A 22,496-nucleotide genomic window follows, 5' to 3' on the forward strand; every position below is an offset into this window, starting at 1 on the left:
ATTGCACAGGCTGTGTCTCCATTTGCACCCTATTCCCTATGTCATTGATTACTTTTGACCAGGACCAATGGGGCGCAAGTTGGGACGCACACAGTAGCTTCTTAACCATTGTAGTCAGGTTTAAATTAATTATATTTGTTCTGGCTCTGTGTTTCAACCCTTCATTTGTAGTTCTCCAGTCAAAAGGTGAAGCAAGATCTCTTGTAAAAACCTGAAGTGTAATGATGGTGTTTCTCATTGTGACAGGAGGGGAACCCAAAAGATGAGGCAAATGCCCCCTACACCCACAAGCTGTGCCTGGTTGACCTGCGAGCCTCCTGGACCACCACTAACAGGAACATAGCGTTCGGTCTGTACGACGGCTACAAGAAGGCAGCCGTTCTCAAGAGGAACCTCTCCACAGAGGCTCTGAAGGGCCTGAGGATAGACACTACACTGCAAGCTGCCAAGAAGCTCAAGCGCTCTTTGTCCAACTACTCCGGCGGCCCCAGCACGGCCCCCTCCACCCCAACCATGCCCAGCACCAGCCGCCCTGAGAAGAGCCAGCACGAAGGTAGGAGAAGTGCAGCCTAGGTTGATGGTATTTTATGGTATTTTCTTTTTAAATATAAATTTTGAAGGTATTTTCAGATTGTGTTGAACAGATAGTGATCGAGGATGACAGTGGGGAAAGAAAGAGGGATGATGTGTCAAAGGCCACTAGGCCGGTTTCCAACCCATGTCAACACTGTAGATACACTATACAGTATATACAAAAGTATGTGGACACCCCTTCAAATTATTGGATTTGGCGATTTCAGTCACACACGTTGCTGACAGGTGTATAAAATTGAGCACACCGCCATGCAATCTCCATAGACAAACATTGGCAATAGATTGCCATTACTGAGAGCTTGGCGACTTTCAACGTGGCACCGTCATAGGATGCCATCTTTCCAATAAGTCAGTTCGTCAGATTTCTGTCCTGCTTGAGCTGCCCCAGTCAACTGTAAGTTCTGTTATTGTGAAGTGGAAAGGTCTAGAAGCAACAAAAGCCGAAGATCACCATGCACAATGACAAGCGTTGGCTGGAGTGGTGTAATGCTTGCCGCCATTGGACTGGAGCAGTGGAAAGGCTTTCTCTGGAGTGCTGAATTACGCTTCACCATCTAGCAGTCCAATGGTCGAATCTGGGATTGGCGGATGCTAGGTGAAAGCTACCTGCCCCAATGCATAGTGCCAACTGTAAAGTTTGGTGGAGGAGAAATAATGGTCTGGTGCTGTTTTTCATGGTTCTGGCTAGGCCCCTTAGTTCCAGTGAAGGGAAATATTAACGCTATAGAATAGAATGCCATTCTAAACGATTCTGTGGCAACTGTTTAGGGAAGGCCCTTTTTCTGTTTCACCCGTGCACAAAGCGAAGTCCATACAGAAATGGTACATTCAGATTGTTGTGGGAAGAATATGGCTGGCCTGTACAGAGCTCTGACCTCAACCCCAACGAGATGGGATGAATTGGAACGCCGACTGCGAGGTAGGCCTAATCGCGCAACGTCACTAATGCTCTTGTGGCTGAATGGAAACAAGTCCCAGCAGCTATGTTTCAATCTAGTGGAAAGCCTTCCCAGAAGAGTGGAGGCTGTTATAGCAACAAAGGGGAGACCAACTCCATATTAATGCCCATGATTTCGGAATGAGACATTCGACGAGCAGGTGTCCACATACTTTTGTTCGTGTAGTGTATGTATGTTAGAGGCTGCAGTATTACTGCTAGGCCAGCCAGGCCACATAAAGCGTCTTTGAATAGAATTTACTGACTGTTTCTTCAACTCTTCCTTCCTCTTCACTCTGCAGGGACGTCCATGCTGCAGAAGCTGATTGAGGAGACTGATAAGTTTGTGGTGTTCTCAGAGGAGGACTCTGGTGTGAGTGATCAACTGTGTGGCATCGCTGCCTGCCAGACAGACGACGTCTACAACCGCAACTGGTTCATCGAGCTGGTCAACTGTCAGGTACAACTGACAACTAGTCTGGGAGTTTAGGTTCATGGCAAATCATATTTGGATTGTAAAGCCCAGTGGGCCAATCACACTTTTATTTGCCCCCAAATGTAACAATGTTTGCGAACAGGACCCAAAGTTATAATCCTGCTCTGCTGTCTGTCTGTAGATGATGCTGCGTGGCACAGAGACAGCTGGCTGCGTGCTGGTGTCTGCTGCCAAGGCTCAGCTGCTGCAGTGTGAGCACCACCCGGCCTGGTACAGCGACACCCTCAAGCAGAAGACCACCTGGACATGTCTGCTTGACGGCATGCAGTACTTTGCCACCATGGAACCCAACCCCTCAGAGCAGGAGGACTGGCAGTTGTGGCTTGAGGTGGGCCAGTGAAAACATTATTAACAGGCTCTTAAAGATGCACTATCCAGAAATCACTCCGCCATTTCCTGGTTGCTAAAATTCAAATAGTTTCTAATTTCAGTTTGTGATAAAGCAAGTATAGTGTAGAGAATCATAGATCCCAGCAGTGTAGATGGTACAATCTTTTCCATAATCAAAAATATTGTATTTTCAGCTGTTTGAAGCTGGTGTACAAAACAACAAAAGGAAAAGACGCAAAAATGGAGCTTAAGAAAAGGGAAGCATAGAAATGGCGCGCATAGAACAGATCTACCGCTTCTTAGACTTTCTTTCAATGAGTGACAGATCAAAAACGCTCACTTTTCCATGTGTATTTGGTCAGGTCACCCAAAAGCTTTAACAAGAACAACCATAAATGATCATCTGTAGCGTTGAATGATGATGTGTTGTGTATGGTTTACATTCGGGCTCAAGTCCAAGTTGCACAACAGAGTATTTTTATAGTAGAGAGCATATTTGTATCTTTCAGATTCAGGGTGCTGTTACAGTTTTGACCATGTGTCTTTGCCTTGGTTGTGCATGGTGCGTCTGCAGGTGAAAAACATTGAGGAGCACAGGCAGCGTCACCTGGACTCAGTGCTGGAGTTGATGGAGAGTGGCCAGGCTGTTGGAGGCATGGTCAGCACCACAACAGGTACTGCTGCTCTTCGCACATACTCTACTTCATGAAATGTTTAAACCCTGGCCCTTCAAAGCTGAAAATCTCATCTTGATGTGAATCTTTCCTTAAAGTGAAATTCCATATTTAATAATATATGTATATTATTATCTCCAGCACCATGCCAGTGTCTACATAGAGTGCATTCGGAAAGTATTCAGACCCCTTGATTTTGTGGTCCACATTTTGTTACGTTACAGCCTTATTCTAAAATAAAAATATCTCAATCTACACACAATACCCCATAATGACAGAAAAGTTTTTTTTTATTTTAATTTTAATTATTGTGCAAATGTGTATATATATTTTAAAAAATTTAAACATACCTTTTAACATAACTATACATACCCTTTGCTATAAGACTCAAAATTGAGCTCATGTGCATCCTGTTTCCATTGATCATCCTTGTGATGTTTCTACAACTTGATTGGAGTCCACCTGTGGTAAATTCAATTGTTTCGGGGCACAGATCTGGGGAAGGGTACCAAAAAATGTCTGTAGCATTGAAGGTCCCCCAGAACACAGTGGCCTCCATCATTCTTAAACGGAAGAAGTTTGGAACCACCAAGACTCTTCCTAGAGCTGGCCGCCCGGCCAAACTGAGCAATCAGGGGAGAAGGGCCTTGGTCAGGCAAGTGACAGTCACTTTGACAGAGCTCCAGAGTTCCTCTGTGGAGATGGGAGAACCTTCCAGAAGAACAGCTATCTCTGCAGTACTCCACTAATTAGGCCTTTATGGTAGAGTGGCCTGACAGAAGCCATTCCTCAGTAAAAGGCACATGGTAGCCCACTTGGAGTTTGCCAAAAGGTACTTAAAGGACTCTCAAACCATGAGAAACACGATTCTGGTCTAATGAAACCAAGATTGAACTCATTGGCCTGAATGCCAAGCATCACGTCTGGTAGAAACCTGGTACCATCCCTATGGTGAAGCATGGGGGTGGCAGCATCATGCTGTGGGTGATGTTTTTCAGCGGCAGGAACATCTCTGGAGAGACCTGAAAATAGCTGTGAAGCAACGCTCCCCATGCAACTTGACAGAGCTTGAGAAGAATGGGAGAAACTCCCCATATACACATGTGCCAAGCTTGTAGCGTCATACCTAAGAAGACTTGAGGCTGTAATCACTGCCAAAGGTTCTTCAACAAAGTACTGAGTAAAGGGTCTGAAGACTTATGTAAATGTGATATTTCAAATTTGTATTTTTTTATAAAGTTGCTAACATTTCTAAAAACTTGTTTTTGCTTTGGTATTGTGTGTAGATTGATGAGGGGAAAAATCTATTTAATCCATTTTAGAACAAGGCTGTAACATAACAAAATGTGGAAAAAGTCACGGGGTTTAAATACTTTCCGAATGCACTGTAAACTGAAATCTGTAAACTGAAAGTGTTTATGTTCTGTAGTTAACATCGTGGCACTTAAGACTTTTAAGTGGTATATTTACCCTTTAACTTATGTGTCAAGGTAAATGTAACACTTCCTCTCTGTTCTCCTTTGAATCCAGACTGGAACCAGCCGGCCCAGGTGAATGACAATCAGCAGGTCCAGCGTATCATCTCTCGTTGCAGCTGTCGCATGTACTACATCGGCTACAGCCACGACATCGACCCTGAGCTGGCCACGCAGATCAAACCTCCAGAGATACGCCGCAACGAGAAGGAAGACCTGCTGAAAAAACAAGCTGGTAAGGCGCCCCATAGAGCTCATATATGCACTATTTTATACAACATTTGATACAATATTTCACCATTTTTTTAATCAGTTTCTAGAATTAACTTTTTCCTGAATGAAATCCTGTTTTTTGGATGCCAAAGTCCATTATGTTCTATTTAAATCTGTGAGGCAGCCGACATCTTCAAATACAGTGTCAGAACATGCTGACAATGTTGCTGTAGTGTTATTCAGTGTAAAGGCTTGAGCCCTTCGACTTGGTGTCTTTCCCCCCACTTCACTATCAGGGGCTGTGGACACCTTCACCCTCATTCACCATGACCTGGAGATCTCCACCAACCCTGTGCAGTATGCTATGATCCTGGACATCGTCAACAACCTACTGCTGCACGTTGAGCCCAAACGCAAGGTAACGAGATGCCTCAACATCTGACTAGGCAGTGTTTTGTCCTATAGCATATGCAACTGTATACGGGGCAATTACTAACTTCTACTTAAGTCGAATTTTCACTTAGTCATGTATTGAGGTCATTGGGAGACTAAGTGAAAATTGTACTTGAGTGGAAGTTCGGATTCACCCCTACTGTATGATAGCTGAGGTCTCTGCACTGTCCCTTATGCATCCCAAATGGCATGATATTCCCTATGTAGTGCATTACTTTTTACCAGGGTTCTAAATAGGCAAAAGAGGGAATAGCGCCATTTGGGATGCCTCGTGTCCTACCCTCTGACCATGTTGTGTGTGGGCTCTGTCCTCAGGAGCACAGTGAGAAGAAGCAGCGTGTGCGTTTCCAGCTGGAGATCTCCAGTAACCCAGAGGAGCAGCGTAGCAGCATTCTACACCTGCAGGAGGCCGTAAGGCAGCACGTGGCCCAGATCAGACGCCTGGAGAAACAGATCTACTCCAATATCAGGGTGAGCCATTGGACGGACTGACTCACACTCTTCTCATAAGCGAGGCAATGGCTGATTTCAGCACTGTTACTTGTGAGGTGAAAACCAAAGGTGAAGGTAATTCCTAGTTTACTTCATCCAATGATAATCTAGAGAGGGATTAAAACACATCCCTGAGTTACGAACCCCAAAGCACTGAAATATCTACTTGAGTATATTTGACCTGTGTGGTGTGACCCCTCCAGGCCCAGCCTGAGGATCTGAGAGGAGATGAGCTGTCAGAGATCAACGTGAGGCTTCAGAACCAGCTCAATCAGGAGAAGACTGACATGCAGATGAAGAGTGAGGAGCTCAACATCCTCATCAGGTCAGCCCAACACCGCCACAGACACACCATTCAATGCCAAGTCAAACTACCGAGCACTTTCACCACACCATCTTTTCAATGCCTAGGAAAACTACTCGGCCAGCCATGGGAAGTTCTGAGATACTTCCTAAGAATACTGACTCCTCTCCTGTGTTCTTCCCTGCATGTCACTCTCTGCTCCCAGATGTTTTAAAGACTTCCAGCTGCAGAGGACCAATAAGCTGGAGCTGCGTAAGCCGCCGGAGGACGTGAGTGTGGTTCGCAGGACAGAGATCTGCTTTGCCCAGGCCCGCTGGTGTCTCACTGAGGAGGATGGACAGCTGGGCATCGCTGAGCTGGAGCTGCAGAGGTTCATGTACAGCAAGGTGAGCAGGGGGCAGGGAGGACACTGCTGCTCTGTCCTAACAAGGAGATGACCATAACTATTTTGATACTGTGCTTTGGCTAGAGAGCTGGGCCCATATTCACAAAAAGTCTCAGATTAGGAGTGCTGAAATAGGATCCGTTTAGCCTTTTAGATAATAAGATATGGACAAGGGATACCTCATCCTAGATTACTACTCTGAGACGCTTTATGAATGCGAGCCCTGATGTTGATGCTAAACATCTGTTAAACTGTCTCCTTCCACAGCTGAACAAGTCAGATGACACAGCAGAGCATCTCCTGGAACTGGGCTGGTTCACCATGAACAACCTGCTCCCCAACGCTGCATACAAGGTCAGGAAATGATGCTTATCTCTGACCTTTTCTTTGGTAAGGGCAGTCAACAGCTCATTTTTATAACTGGTGGCGCTAAGAACATGTGAAGCTTACAAATATTGCATCTGAAAGGGATCTCTTATAGTACAAGCTTTTTTGTTGAGTTTTTCAGTCTTTTGTCAGAAACAAGACGTTTCCATCTCCTGCTGTTACTGATCCAATGATTCCAGGTCCTATTGCACCCCAAATGTGCTCACAAAGACCTCCTAAAGCAGTGTTTGCCTGTGTTGATAACTCTCTACTTGGTTTCCTATGTGCAGCATGTGAGGGTATGTATGGTGCTGGTACAGTAACTGGGTGTTCATGTCACTGTTGTTGACACCATCATGCTTATCCAGTCAGCATCACGGAAATCCCTCTCAGAATATAATGTATATGTCCCAAATGGCACCCTATTCCCTACATAGTCCACTACTTTTGACCAGAGGCCTATGGGCTTTGGTTAATAGTAGCCCATTATTCATGGAATAGGGTACCATTTGGGACGTTTCCTTTGTTATTCAACATTGCATGTCCACCATGGGACTGGGTCATTCCAATGCCCACCTCCAGTCCTTCCTCTTATTGCGTGCTCCTCACTGCATTTGCACTGTCATCTGAATGTTTCACGGTACCATGTCTTATGTCGCTGTGTAAGTCAGGTTTGTTTTCCAAATGTTTTCCTGTTCATATGGGAGGAAAAATCCCATGAATTGATTAATTTATCCTCCTGCTCACCATTCATGCTGTATGGAGACATTTCAGATTCATTTTATTGTCTTTACAGAATATGCTGTATTCTGAATTAAATTGGTTTCCTAAATGACATTAAATATATTTTTGGGTTGCTTCATGAATCAGCAGTTGGGAGCATGGCATTATTCCAGTGGTTATTTTGGCTGCGTCCTGAATGACACCGTATTCCCTATATCGTGCACTACTTTTGGGGCCATTTGGGATGCAGCCTCTGTGTTGTGACTTTTAACTTCATGAAACCTGTCTCCTAGGTGGTGTTGCGTCCTCAGAGCCCGTGTCAGTCTGGCCGTCAGTTTGCCCTGCGCATCTTCAGTAAGGTCCGCCCCCCAGTGGGAGGCATCTCAGTCAAGGAGCACTTTGAGGTGAGGAGGAAGCATGTGATCATAACACTAGAGATGTGTTAACCTGTTTGATCATAACATTGAAGATCTCATAACATATGTGATCATGACATTAGAGATGTCTTAATGTGATCATAACATTTTTAATTATGAAAGCATTGGGAGCATACAGGTAGATAGTGTTTCTCTGTTGTAATGTGTTTGTGTCACCAGGTGAACGTGGTTCCTCTCACCATCCAGCTCATGTACCAGTTCTTCAAAAGGATGATGGGATTCTTCTTCCCAGGAAGGAATGTGGAGGAGGAGGAAGTTGCTGATGAGGAGGACAAGTCCCGAATGGTCACTACTGGTGTGTATTGCCTCTAGCTGTTAGCATCCTGCCCAGGGGGAGTATATCAAGCTACAGAAGCAGAAGAGAGGTGCCTGCCCCATGGGCCATTCTGACTCGGACAAGGCTTACTTACTTACCAGTTATTGACGTGCAACAGTTATGCTGTACTATATACATTCACTTGCCCTCAAGTCTCCATCCATCCTCTACATGTTGACCAGCCTGAAATCCACACCTCTCTCCACCCAACCAATCAATATTAGTTTCCATTATCGTTGCCAGCTCTTCAATACCACACATGGTATTGGATTGGTAGTTGCTGTGTAACCCTTGGTGGCTATTAATAGCCTGGGTCTACTGTGACCTTGAGGGCTGGGTGAGACTGTGCATCCCACATGGCAACCTATTCCCTACATAGTGCACTATGACCCTGGTCAAAAGTAGTGCACTATAAAGGGGATAGGGTGCCCTATTGGACATTTTTCAGAGTTACAGGAGTATAGGGTGTGGACTCTTGAGGGGTGGTGGAGTCATTCAGAGGTTGTGGTGGTGCTGTTGCTGTCATTCTTGCACTCACATCCACACTTGTTTTTCTTCCTGGCACTGGTTCTACTGATTGCGGCTATTTCAAAGAAGGGTGTATAACTACAATTACTATGTTATGTGGTTGTTTTTCCTACTACACTTGCAGTGACTTGTAAATCGCTCTGGATAAGATTGTCCGCTAAATGACTCATGTAAATTGTATCTCAGGCATGCCTGTCATCAAGCCTCGGCAGCTCTCGGAAGACACCATGGGGGTCATGGGCCCCAGCAAAGGGGTCACCCAGGGCTTGAACCGTACATCTGGGGTCAGGAGGTCCTTCCGAAAGGCTGTTGAGGTATTTTTGTTGTTGTTTTTATGAGAAATGAGAAAATATGTATCTTTGTGTTGATGTATCCCCAATGTTCATACAGCCGTACTACGTTGCCACCCAGCTACATCTGCTGGGGTAATTGGCTCGTTGTTTTCACAAGCACTTCCCAACTTTCTTGTTATATACTTATTTTGACCAGCGCTCTATGGGCCTTGTTTAAAAGTAGTGAACTATGATGAGTATTTAGGGTGCCATTTTAGATGCAGCCTTAGGTCTTCCATACTGTATTGAAACTGAAGTATGTCTTATTTCCCTACCTAGCATCCTGTAGATGACATCGACAAGATGAAGGAGAGAGCAGCCATGAATAACTCCTTCATCTACATCAAGATCCCCCAGGTTCCCCTGTGTGTCAGCTATAAGGTAGGTATCACCATGTGCTGAAGTTAAGGGTAGCAACATTTCTGTAAAATCTGGATATGTACCAGAAGTTGTCTGGATTTTGCAACTAGCTAAAGGAGAACGGTACTCAATGCTTTGATTCAAGTCAGTTATTGATTCTATATACATGTCGGTGTGTCAGTGAGTTCATAAATAAACATTCCCCTCGAAGAGAGATGTTGCGGCAGGGTAGCCTAGTGGTTAGAGTGTTGGACTAGTAACCAAAAGGTTGCAAGTTCAAATCCCTGAGCTGACAAATTCCCATTCTGCCCCTGAACAGGCAGTTAACCCACTTCCTAGGCCGTCATTGAAAAAAAATATTTGTTCTTTACTGACTTGCCTAGTTAAATAAAGGAAAAATAACTTATCTCACTCAGCCATCATTTGATTAAGAGAGATGTCATCATGATTCTGTGTTGACCCCATACCACGTCACATGTTTTGTTCTCAGACTGGAAAAAATACCTCAACATCTGGTATGTTGTCATGTGTTTTATCTGTTTGTATACAGTGCCTTGCGAAAGTATTCGGCCCCCTTGAACTTTGCGACCTTTTGCCACATTTCAGGCTTCAAACATAAAGATGTAAAACTGTATTTTTTTGTGAAGAATCAACAACAAGTGGGACACAATCATGAAGTGGAACGACATTTATTGGATATTTCAAACTTTTTTAACAAATCAAAAACTGAAAAATTGGGCGTGCAAAATTATTCAGCCCCCTTAAGTTAATACTTTGTAGCACCACCTTTTGCTGCGATAACAGCTGTAAGTCGCTTGGGGTATGTCTCTATCAGTTTTGCACATCGAGAGACTGAAATTTTTTCCCATTCCTCCTTGCAAAACAGCTCGAGCTCAGTGAGGTTGGATGGAGAGCATTTGTGAACAGCAGTTTTCAGTTCTTTCCACAGATTCTCGATTGGATTCAGGTCTGGACTTTGACATTCTATGTTTATTTTTGAACCATTCCATTGTAGATTTTGCTTTATGTTTTGGATCATTGTCTTGTTGGAAGACAAATCTCCGTCCCAGTCTCAGGTCTTTTGCAGACTCCATCAGGTTTTCTTCCAGAATGGTCCTGTATTTGGCTCCATCCATCTTCCCATCAATTTGAACCATCTTCCCTGTCCCTGCTGAAGAAAAGCAGGCCCAAACCATGATGCTGCCACCACCATGTTTGACAGTGGGGATGGTGTGTTCAGGGTGATGAGCTGTGTTGCTTTTACGCCAAACATAACGTTTTGCATTGTTGCCAAAAAGTTCAATTTTGGTTTCATCTGACCAGAGCACCTTCTTCCACATGTTTGGTGTGTCTCCCAGGTGGCTTGTGGCAAACTTTAAACGACTTTAAAAAGTTCAAGGGGGCCGAATACTTTCGCACGGCACTATGTTAACCTTCTCACACTGTTGGCTTTTTGTGACTTGGACTTTGTTTTTAATCCTCCGATTTTTCAATTTCATGTCTTCAGTTATTTGCTAAATAATCGTTATTTTCCAATGACAGCATTGTCTTGCCTTCCAGATTACATAATCCCATAGCTGATTTGAGTACATGTTTAATGAATCTGAATGTTTAATATTGAAAATGTAATATTTGTGTATGAATATGTAATATAATTAAATGGGAGATAAATAAACACAGACATGTAATGAAGATGTGATTATTGTAGAATTATATGAACAACTGTTGTACTTTTTAACTCCCAGACAATGCAGTTTCATTATGTATTTTGTGCTTGTGTGTCCACATAGGGAGAGAAAAGCAGTGTTGACTGGAAGGATCTGAACCTGGTTCTACCTTGTCTGGAGTACCACAACAACACGTGGACCTGGCTGGACTTTGCCATGGCTGTTAAGAGGGACAGCAGGAAAGCACTGGTAGCACAGGTACTGCACTGAACCCTGTCCCGCTTATTACTAACCCAACCATTGTGGGGTGAAGTTCGCCTAGATACAGATCTAGGATCAGCCTCCCCTTCCCCTTGACCATTATTTTGGGAAATACCAAACTAACCCAGGGTCAGCATATAGGGGCAACTTCATCCTACTCCATACTGCACAGAACCCTGGCCTCTCTCATTACCAACACGGTCATGTCCTACAGTAGCAGTTTGATGGCAAAAATGGCACTTCATGATGTTCCAAGCTGCCAAAATGCCAATCCCTGCCTAAAGCTCTCACAATATAGACTATGTATAGGTCATATGTCCTATATATTTGTCACTTTTTCCTTTTCACATCCATAGATGATAAAGGAGTTCTTGAACCATATGTTATTTCATATTTTCTGAAGTGACCTATGACATGTGTCCTCCCCTCCCTCTGTGTGTAGATGATAAAGGAGAAGCTGCGTCTGAAGCCGGCGTCGGGCTCTGACTCTCGGAGCAAGGCGTTTGAGGGGAAGTCAGACAGTAGCATGCAGCAGCAGCAGGAGGAGGATGAGAAGGCCCGACTCCTCATCGGTCTCAGCAGCTCAGACAAGAGTTCCAGCAAGAAGAGCATCTTCAGCCGACGCAAGTGACCCATAGGCCCACATACACTCACACTGAACCAGTACTGTACTGGACCACTGCGCTCTAGTCTATGGAAGTGTCCCAAATGGCACCCTATACCCCACACAGTGAACTACATTCAAACAGGGCCCTATGGTTCCTGGTCAGAAGTAGTGTAGTGTACTGTATAGAGAATAGGGTGCCATTTGGGATGCAGTCTATGGTAGCTACAGTAGCACACACCCAGGGAATCATGGAGAGGTCAATGTCTTTCTGGCGTATTATCTGATGACACTTGACCTGGTTAAATACTGTATGCTCTGGTGTGAAGATAGAGGTAGCAGGTCATTAAGGGGAACAGAGAATGATAATAAAACACACCCTGTTCTTTCTTACGTGAAGGGGAACAAACTACGGCCTGCGAGCCAAGTCCGGCACGACTTGGCTCGCGATGGCTGAAATTATTATTTTAGGATAAACTACTCCAGTCCATATTTGAACGTACAAAACTATATAGAAAGTATGTAATAATTCTCTCAACTGCTGTCCAATGAAGCATGTATTTTCATGTATGACCAGGGCCCATATTCAATGTGTCTGAGTAGGGGTGCTGATCTAGGATCAAATCCCCTCCTGTCCATATAATTTTATTTGTTATGATCTAAAAGTAACAACGGATCCTAGATCAGCACACTTTTTCTAAGAGGTGTTATGGATACGGGGCCCACTTCTCTGCTAAAAACATGCCAGGGTCTTATTGACCAAATGTATCTTTGTTTTTTGTGCCATACATTAAACATGTAATTTTCATTCAATGCATCACACATGGTCCTGAACTTTCAGAATCAGCAGCCTATACTTGTTGCATTAATAGCATGACTGGGGTGATGGGTATTTTATTTTAGTTTCACTGTCTGCTCATTTCCCCTGTAAATCAATTAGAACATTTCATAGTTTATATGTTGACTGTCTCAAATTGCACCCTCTTCCCTATATAGTTCACTACTTTAGAGGATAGGATGCCGAAGTAGTGCACTTTATATTGGATAGGATGCCATTTAAGATGCAGCTAATGTTATTTGTTGAGAGCATTGTTTCCTGCTGGTTCAGGAATACTGTATCCTCAAGCAAATGTAAATCAGGTAGATTGTAAAACATTTTAATCTCAAATGAAAGCACCTTGACAACCATAGAAATGCTGTCTGTTGCAACAGTTAGAAACGCCTGATTCACTAGTACAGGGGAGATATATTCCAGCCCTGTACTTTTATTATATTGTTAGAATTTTACTCAAGTCTATATGATACTGTCACACTGACTGGGAAGTGCATCCCTGTAAAAGATCACAAATATATAATTTGGTACCCTGCATGAGACTTCTCCAACAACATATATGCCACAGCAGACTTACGTTTTATACTGCAGTTCCTAAACATATCTGTGCGAAAATATGTTCTTGTTTTCTATTTTATGGCAGTTATTATGTCAGCTTTGATAGTCTCTGCAAAAATAATTTTGTTGCAGCTTGTCTTGATAATGTTTTGAAATTTTAACACTACAGCACTTTTTAAGCAAAGTATTTTCAGATATTTTTGTAACCATGGTTATTTCTTTTCAATCACCACTGTACCTACACCTACTGAGTTTGTTATTCAGTTACAGCTTCCTTAAAGTGCAAGATGTCAAATATTTCTGTCAAAATATTTCAAGAAAAATTGATTATACCTCAATGAAATGAGCACCATATATGTAACTATAAATGTTTGTCAATAAAGTAATTGTTCTAATGTCTCTTATAGCTGAATGTATCATGTATGTTCTCAGAAGGTCACTACACCGTTAATTTATCATTTATTTCGTAATTAGATGTATGATTGGTTAACAGAAATGTGGCGTTTTGATTTGAGCCGTTATCCCAGTGGAGTGTGAGTGGCTGATTTGATCATTCATCTGACAGGGTGAACTGGAGCGGAATTTCGCCTTCTGTAGAATACCATCGAATGTGAGGTTATCATTCGTCTCTCGAGATGATCAGACCCACCCTGCGCGCTGTTCAGTCATGGCGGGTCAGGAATGTGCGCTCCATGTTTTACAAGGCATTGTAAAACCGTGTTAAAACTAACCAATTGGGAAAATAATGACGTGGGTTTGATCGAGGTTTACCAAGCAATGTAATGGGCAGCAACTCAAGTAAACACAAGGTAAGAGATCTTCAGACACAGTCTACACCTATCTATGACGTTATCAGGTTTGATCACCTGTTTATTCAGACTGCTTTAGCCTACAAATCTACGGTCTGTTCCACATAAGTGATACATTTATACCTTTTGTATAGTAGGCTGGCCGCTAGCTCGCGATAATATTGGCGTTTAGAAACACGTGAGTTCAGCGAATATAAACCGGTGATGAGCACCTTACTTTGAACAGTTTTTTATGAATATGCATTGGAATATTAATCTTTTTACCGAAATGTATATGTAAACTGAACAATGATTTTAAGTAAATATTTTACAATGCCATTTCACGTGGAGCTGGCCAATATGAGTGCACTGAACTGTTTTTAATGCAAAGCGCCTAAGGGTCCTTGGGGAGTTATATTAAAAGGGACGGGGGAGTGGCTCACTGTGGCTGCTTGGAAATTCTCTTGTTCGGGAGGGTTAAGCTGATGTGGCATGAGGTTGTAAGTAACATGAACATTTCCCAGGACATAGACATATCTGATAGGGGCAGAAAGCTTACATTGTTGTTAGTCTAGCTGCAATGTCCAATTTACAGTAGCTATTACATGGAAAGACTCCCATGCAATTGTTTGAGTGCACAATCATGAACTTGATAAATAATAAACCAATTAGGCACATTTGGGCAGTCTAGATACATTTTGAACCGATATGCAATTGTTCATTGGATCAGTCTAAAACGTTTCACATACACTGCTGCCATCTAGTGGCGACTGCACTGGAATAAGACATGTCCTTTCTCTTGCATTTCAAAGATGATGGTACAAAAAAACATGTTTTTTCATTGTATTTTCTTTTACCCGATCTAATATGTTATACGCCTACATAAATTTCACATTTCCACCAACTTCAAAGTGTTTCCTTTCAAATGGTATAAAGAACATGCATTTCCTTGCTTCAGGTCCTGAGCTACAGGCAGTTAGATTTGGGTATGTCATTTTAGACAAAAACAATTTAAAAGGGGCTGATCTTTAAGAGGTTTTTAATGAATGTCTTCAACAATCTTTTGTTTATGTTGGCACATGTTCATGTGAAATCTCTATCCAATGCTGATTTAGTCCTGCATGATTCTAGTGTGGCATATGCCAGTAAGTAACATCAACAGATGTTTGACATTTAGCTACAGTTACTTGCTACTCACAGCACAACTTGTAATTAGAACCATCACTAATTAGAAAGCCGCTGTCCTCAATGTAGAAACGGGTGCCAAGCCAGGAAAAACGACGCAATCAAGGCTGGCATGGCCTTCTCTCCAATATTGGAATATCCTTTACTGATGGACTTCGCCACCTTGGCCCACCTGTTCTGGCCACACAGGGCATGGTGCTCGGCAGCGGAGCCCCAATCCCTGAGGACCTCCTCCCCCCAGGACACAGCCCTCAGAAGCCTGGCATGGAGTCGACTCTCCCTGGCTTCATCTCTGTCTTTCTGCCTGAGTTCCAACACCGTACATTTACTGGGCAAGACGATTTCCAGGTAGTCCTCCTTAACTTCATTTAGATTGAACACCTGGACCACACATGATTTCAATCTTTGATGAAAACGTTGTCTCTTCAGCAGATGTAATGAAATCATTCATTGATAGGCAAACAACCGATAAATCAGTAACTTATTACTTCTTGGTTATTCTATATGGGGGGGAAATAAATGATATGATGGTCTATCTGGTGTGAGACCTACCTTGAATGATATTGAATAATATTGCAACATTTGAATCTCACTCTCTCCATGACATTCAGATCCTGGGCTTCATAGCTAAAGGCTCCTTTGGTCCTATCTTGAAAGTAAAGGACAGGTCGAAGGAGAAGACTTATGCCGTTAAGGTGAGTCTCCTCAGCCTCCTGTCACATCACATTTTACCAGCACTATATTTCATGTGACATTACACACATCTAGTGTATTCTATTCCTACCCTGCATTTCATTTTATTGTATTGTGTTGCTCTACAGGTTTTACCCAAGTCTGAGATACTAAAGCATGGGGTCCTGGAACAGTCAAAGGAGGAGGTCATCATTCAGGTAGGTCACACAGCAGGGTGACCTGTAAGGCTGCTATCCTAGCTTAGCTCCTGACTTAGTTTAGGGATAACATGCTGGAAACAATGACTCACTGAGCTCTAACAATGACAATGACTATGACGATTATCCGTATGAGCTTCTATGCAACAACAAACATGGTCCCATGGAGCTTTTGCTGAACAAAAATAAAATAAAAACATTTGCCATCGTTGAAAATACCTGGTTACATTCAGATCCCTCCTAAATCACATTTAGTTCTACTGAGTGTCTTTGCTGACATCCACACTGTTGCTGTGTGTGTTGCCTGTTGCGTTGCAGCGGCAGCTCAGCCACCCATTCCTCCACAATCTGCAGGACTGCTGGCAGACCCAGCGCCACCTCTTCATTAGTGAGTGACTAATGTGATATAGCTAGATCCCTATTTATCCGCTCCTCTCTTTAACCTCCCTGTGTCTCACATAGGAGCTTCCCACTGGGTACGTCAGTTCAATGTTGATTCAACCAGTGTGTGCCCAATGGGTTGTCTCGCTCTCCCTAGCAGGAGTGTTAACTATGGCATTATCTGGCCTTTCTGCTATTTACTGTTGTCTCCTCAGTCTGAGCCCCATGACTCGTCTGAAGAATTATACTGCCATCTACTGAGATTTTAAGTGTGTATCATACAGTCCTGTGGCCTCTGATCCGAATTTCCCTTCCTTTAGATTTTTTAATAGCACCCTTATTAGTGGATAAAGGCATGTTTGAGTTAATTTGTGTCTCTCACTGACACTTAGCTCCTTCCCCAACATCAGCCCTTTCCCTTCCTATGCTTCCCCCAGACTTAAAAAACTTGCAGCTCTGTGACTGCAGACAAATTAATGTTCTCCTATTGCTTCTCTCCTCCACTGCTCCTTCCTTTTCAAGTGCTTGTGTTTCAGCAGGGGTCATCTACTCCCAGCCCTGGATCAGTGTACTGTACATAGCCTTGTTATGTACTAAGATGGATCATTGTGTGTGACTGTGTATGTCTTCCTACAGTGTGTGAGTACTGCAGTACTGGAGACCTGTACACCTACTGGATACTGAAGGGCCAGTTTGGGGATGATGAGGTTCGGGTGTTCGCTGCAGAGCTAGGCTGTGCTTTGGGTGAGCGTCCCTCAAGTGTGTGTACACTTGTATATTCTCCAAAAATGTGTATGAGATCAATGTTTAAGTTTCACCTTTACTCATTATAATGGGTGTGTCTGATCGGTAGGTTTCCTTCACGACTTTGGGATCATGCATAGGGATGTGAAGGTATGAACGTTTGTTTTGATCATGAACATTATTCTTTGTACATAAATCTTGCAACTAAATGACTCATATTTATAACTTCACTGGAAAGTTTATAATCATCTGATTATTCTGGATTTTTTAGATGGAGAATGTCCTTCTGTCTGACCAAGGTAATGCTGGCTTAAAAAAATATATTCATATATAAACCATTTAGTAGACACTTTTATCCAAAGCAGTTTGCAGAACAGTCATGCATGTGTAGCACATGGGGATGTGTGAAATGTACTCCTCAGCCTTAAGTGTCCTGTTTGCGCCGTCTCATTAGCTAGCTTTTGAGGTGGCGCTATCAGCGAAGCCGCTTGAGGGAGAACGGTCACGTGTATTTTGCGAGGCAGAAATCCCGAGTTCGCAACCATGCCGAATCAGGAGGAAGTTGTACTCGCTAAGCAAACAGTGTGACGTTCTTTACACATGCATACATTTGACGTATGGTTTAGTTTACTTTCTACTGCAAAAAAATACAAGACAACACTAGAGGGCCTTATAATACAGTGGACACTTCAGTGTTGTTGTCGTTGGGAATATTCTCGAAGATATAATTTTTATGGTGAAAGTAGTTTAAGTTTCATATTAGTCAGGTAGAATAACTGGAATTGGATTTGTAAAGTACTGTATGTAAAATACTGCTGTATCTGTTTGATGCAGGTCACCTGCGCTTAGCTGACTTTGGACTTTCTCGCCGTCTTGAGCGGGGCGCAAGAGCATTTACAATTTGTGGGACAATCCAATACATGGGTGAGATTCTTGGGATCAGGCAAAGTTAATGGTCACTACACATGAGGCACCTATTATAATCTCACTGGGATGGTCCTCTGTCCAAACAGCTCCTGAAGTCCTGAGTGGGGGTCCCTACAGCCATGCTGCTGATTGGTGGTCTCTTGGCATTCTGTTGTTCTCAATGGTGACTGGAAAGGTGTGGTCAACACCACAGTTCATCTTAATTAAATGAATATGTGATGATGTAATAGCTGTTAGAAAGGTTGTTTTTCTTCTTTTTTTAAGCTGTCCTGTCATGCAAATCAAAATGCTAGTCTAGAGATGTTGTTGGTGCTAATTCTGTCATCTCCATAGTTCCCTGTACCTCCAGAGCCAGACCACTGCAACATGCTGAGAAAGGTCAGAGACTGCCCATACTCCATACCCAAGACCTTCAGGCCTGCACTAGCCCTTCTGCTCACAGAGGTCAGAAGTCATCTGTAGTAGGATTGTCTGAGTATCAACAAAATACCATCACAACAAATTCTCAATGCTTTTCTTTCTCCATCCTGTTTGTGACTCCAGCTCCTATGCAAGAACCCAGCCCATCGCCTGCATAGCCTGGAGCGCTTCAAAAGGCAGATGTTTTTCCATGGCACTTCCTTTGACTCTCAGCTACTACAGAAGAGACCTGTTGAATTAATTCTTGAACTGAAGAACCATCCTGATCGTCCAGTCAAAGCAATGCGGGGCCTGTCTATGGACTACTTCCAGAACTTTGACTGTGACATCCTCCACTCCCCTACCAGCCCCACTGACCTGTCACCTACCTTGGCCAACATTGACCTAAGCCAGGCTCTGGCTACAGCTCAGGGTTGTAGTGAATGAGATGTGCCTGTTCTACTTTGCCTCAATACTGCCTGCAAATTAATGGAAACATTTGATATATACTTTGTACCGCATGTATACTTGGCTGTGAAAAAGCTACTGTACAGTGCATTTGGAAAGTATTCAGACTCCTTCACTTTTTCCATATTGTGTTACGTTACAGCCTTATTCTAAGATGTATTAAATTGTTTTCTTCCCTCTTAATCTACACACAATACCACATGTAGACAAAGCAAAAACAGGCTTAGAAAATTTAGCAAATGTATAAAAACTGAAATATCACATTTACATAAATATTCAGACCCTTTACTCAGTACTTAGTTGAAGCACCTTTGGCAGTGATTACAGCCTCAAGTCTTCTTGGGTATGACACTACAAGCTTGGCGCACATGTATTCAGGGAGTTTCTCCCATTATTTTCTGCAGATTCTCTCAAGCGTTGTCAGGTTGGATGGGGAGTGTCGCTGTACAGCTATTTTCAGGTCTCTCCAGAGATGTTCGATCTGGTTCGGGCTCTGGCTGGGCCACTCATGGATATTCAAAGACTTATCCCGACGCTGCTCTTGCATTGTCTTGGCTGTGTGCTTAGGGTTGTTGTCCTGTTGAAAGGTGAACCTTCGCCCCAGTCTGAGGTCCTGAGCACTCTGGAACTTGTTTTAATCAAGTGTATCTCTGAACTTTCCTCCGTTCATCTTTCCCTCCTGACTACTCTCCCAGTCCCTGCCGCTGATAAACATCCCCACAGTATGATGCTGCCACCACCATGCTTCACTGTAGGGATGGTGCCAGGTTTCCTCCAGACGGGACGCTTGGCATTCAGGTCAAAAAATTCAATCTTGGTTTCATCAGACCAGAGAATCTTGTTTCTCATGGTTTGAGTGCTTTAGGTGTCTTTTGGCAAACTTTTACAGAGGAGTGGCTTCCGTCTGCCCACTCTACCATAAACGCCTAATTGGTTGAGTGCTGCAGAAATGGTTGTTCTTCTGGAATGTTCTCCCATCTCCACAGAGGAACTCTGGAGCTCCGTTGGAGTGTTCGGATTCTTGGTCACCTGCCTGACCAAGGCCCTTCTCCCCTGATTGCTCAGCTTGTCCGGGCAGCCAGCTCTAGGAAGTGTCTTGGTGGTTCCAAACTTCTTCCATTTAAGAATGATGGAGGCCACAGTGTTCTTGGGGACCTTCAAAGCTGAATATTTTCTTTGCCACGCTAGCCCAGATCTGTGCCTCAACACAATCCCGTCTCAGAGCTCTACGGACAATTAATTTGACCTCATGGCTTGGTTTTTGCTGTGACATGCACTGTCAACTATGGTGCCATATATCGACAGGTGTGTGCTTTTCCAAATCATGTCCAATCAATTGAATTTACCACAGGTGGACTGCAAACAAGTTGTAGAAACATCTCAAGGATGATAAATGGAAACAGGATGCACCTGAGCACAATTTCGAGTCTCATAGCAAAAGGTCTGAATACTTTTTTTATATACATTTGCAAACATTTCTAAAAACCTGTTTTCGCTTTGTCGTTATGGGGTATTGTGTGTAGATTAAGAAAAATGTATTCATTACATTTTAGAATAATGTTGTAATGTAACAAAATGTGGAAAAAGTCAAGGGGTCTGAATACTTTGCGAATGCACTGTACAATCGTGGCCAAAAGTTTTGAGAATGACACAAATATTAATTTCCACAGAGTTTATTGCTTCAGTGTCTTTAGATATTTTTGTCAGATGTTACTATGGAATACTGAAGTATAATTACAAGCATTTCATAAGTGTCAAAGGCTTTTTTTTGACAATTACATGAAGCAAAGAGTCAATATTTGCAGTGTTGACCCTTCTTTTTCAAGACCTCTGCAATCCACCCTGGCATGCTGTCAATTAACTTCTGGGCCACATCCTGACTAGTGGCAGCCCATTCCTGCATAATCAATGCTTGGGGTTTGTCAGAACTTGTGGGCTTTTGTTTGTCCACCCAAAATATTGATGTTTTGTTCCCCGAGCCACTTAGTTATCACTTTTGCCTTATGGCAAGATGCTCCATCATGCTGGAAATGGCATTGTTTGTCACCAAACTGTTTGTCACCAAACTGTTCCTGGATGGTTGGGAGAAATTGCTCTCGGAGGGTGTGTTGGTACCATTCTTTATTCATGGCTGTGTTCTTAGGCAAAATTGTGAGTGAGTCCACTCCCTTGGCTGAGAAGCAACCCCACACATGAATGGTCTCAGGATGCTGTACTGTTGGCATGACACAGGACTGATGGTAGTGCTCACATTGTCTTCTCCGGACAAGCTTTTTTCAGGATGCCCCAAACAATCGGAAAGGGGATTCATCAGAGAAAATGACTTTAACCAAGTCCTCAGCAGTCCAATCCCTGTACCTTTTGCAGAATATCAGTCTGTCCCTGATGTTTTTCCTGGAGAGGAGTGGCTTCTTTGCTGCCCTTCTTGACACCAGGCCATCCTCCAAAAGTCTTAGCCTCACTGTGAGTGCAGATGCACTCACACCTGCCTGCTGCCATTCCTGAGCAAGCTCTGTACTGGTGGTGCCCCGATCCCGCAGCTGAATCAACTTTAGGAGACGGTCCTGAAGCTTGCTGGACTTTCTTGGGCGCCCTGAAGCCTTCTGCAGAATTGCAGTGGAAATGTTTTGGGGGGGATTCAGTTCATTTGCATGGCAAGAGGGACTTTGCAAATAATTGCAATTCATCTGATCACTCTTCATAACATTCTGGAGTATATGTAAATTGCCATCATATGAACTGAGGCAGCAGACTTTGTGAAAATCTATATTTGTGTCGTTCTCAAAACTTTTGACCACGACTGTGTTTTCTTTATTTACTTTACCTATTTGGCTCCCTCTCTTCCTCTGTATGGCTCTTTGCATACCCATTTAATGGAGTGATAAATATAGATGAGCTTTAATACACTGAAAACCACCATTTACCAAAAAGGGTTTAAAACAATTATATTTCCCATTGAGATTAACAGTACTGAAACTCAAAGCCTCTCAAGGCACTGCCTGTAACAGCACACTATTTTAAAATGTGGATCAAACACCTGCATGTTTGACCTTTTACCTTTGTCATTAAATTTATATAAAAATATCTCTTTTCCTGAAAATCCATTCACATATATTTTTTTAACAATGTTTTCTTCTGTGTAATTTTATGTTTGATTGCCTAGGCCATCAATTATTTGATTGACTGTTGTGTGACTGATCACAATGTCTTTGACTGTTCACGAAGTCTTGCTGTATACCCATTTCTCATTAGATTTCACTCATTTTTGATGTGTTTTACCCAACCACAGTAACAGCTGTATAATGAAAACCCCTATAAACCCACGATGGAGTTGTCTCCTGTCATGATATACTAGGAGAAATATCAAAGGAAATATG

General features: G+C 43.0%; 2 protein-coding genes across 7 annotated transcripts in view; both read left to right on the plus strand.

The window, feature by feature from the left end:
- LOC118363529 (protein KIAA0100-like) overlaps positions 1-13,736 on the plus strand; it is a 29,582-nt gene extending 15,846 nt beyond the window's left edge. For all 6 annotated transcript variants that reach the window (XM_035744520.2, XM_035744693.2, XM_035744776.2 and 3 more), the window contains 16 exons: positions 247-553; positions 1,834-1,991; positions 2,149-2,355; positions 2,932-3,031; positions 4,562-4,741; positions 5,016-5,137; positions 5,488-5,643; positions 5,868-5,989; positions 6,174-6,354; positions 6,621-6,707; positions 7,736-7,846; positions 8,039-8,174; positions 8,910-9,037; positions 9,335-9,436; positions 11,206-11,340; positions 11,786-13,736. In XM_035744520.2, the coding sequence (XP_035600413.1) occupies positions 247-553; positions 1,834-1,991; positions 2,149-2,355; positions 2,932-3,031; positions 4,562-4,741; positions 5,016-5,137; positions 5,488-5,643; positions 5,868-5,989; positions 6,174-6,354; positions 6,621-6,707; positions 7,736-7,846; positions 8,039-8,174; positions 8,910-9,037; positions 9,335-9,436; positions 11,206-11,340; positions 11,786-11,974 (2,421 nt within the window). In that variant the 3' untranslated portion in view covers positions 11,975-13,736. The remainder of the gene's footprint in view (positions 1-246; positions 554-1,833; positions 1,992-2,148; positions 2,356-2,931; positions 3,032-4,561; positions 4,742-5,015; positions 5,138-5,487; positions 5,644-5,867; positions 5,990-6,173; positions 6,355-6,620; positions 6,708-7,735; positions 7,847-8,038; positions 8,175-8,909; positions 9,038-9,334; positions 9,437-11,205; positions 11,341-11,785) is intronic.
- A 175-nt stretch (positions 13,737-13,911) lies between these two features.
- Positions 13,912-22,411, plus strand: LOC118394971 (ribosomal protein S6 kinase-related protein). The gene is made up of 12 exons (XM_035788694.2): positions 13,912-14,146; positions 15,380-15,658; positions 15,922-16,005; positions 16,132-16,200; positions 16,519-16,588; positions 17,218-17,325; positions 17,435-17,475; positions 17,597-17,624; positions 18,160-18,249; positions 18,339-18,427; positions 18,586-18,696; positions 18,796-22,411. Exons 1-12 carry the CDS (start codon positions 14,120-14,122, stop codon positions 19,096-19,098), a joined length of 1,299 nt encoding a protein of 432 aa, XP_035644587.1. The 5' UTR covers positions 13,912-14,119; the 3' UTR covers positions 19,099-22,411.
- The last annotated feature ends 85 nt before the right edge of the window (positions 22,412-22,496 follow it).

Source organism: Oncorhynchus keta, chromosome 1 (genome assembly GCF_023373465.1).
Source record: "Oncorhynchus keta strain PuntledgeMale-10-30-2019 chromosome 1, Oket_V2, whole genome shotgun sequence".
NCBI classification, from domain to species: Eukaryota; Metazoa; Chordata; class Actinopteri; order Salmoniformes; family Salmonidae; genus Oncorhynchus; species Oncorhynchus keta.

Coding starts and splice junctions, on each gene's coding strand:
- LOC118394971 (XM_035788694.2), top strand. CDS start 14,120: ATGGGCAGCAACTCAAGTAAACACAAG. Junction 17,326..17,434: donor AGAGCTAGGCTGTGCTTTGG/GTGAGCGTCCCT, acceptor TCTGATCGGTAG/GTTTCCTTCACGACTTTGGG. Junction 18,428..18,585: donor TCTCAATGGTGACTGGAAAG/GTGTGGTCAACA, acceptor TCATCTCCATAG/TTCCCTGTACCTCCAGAGCC.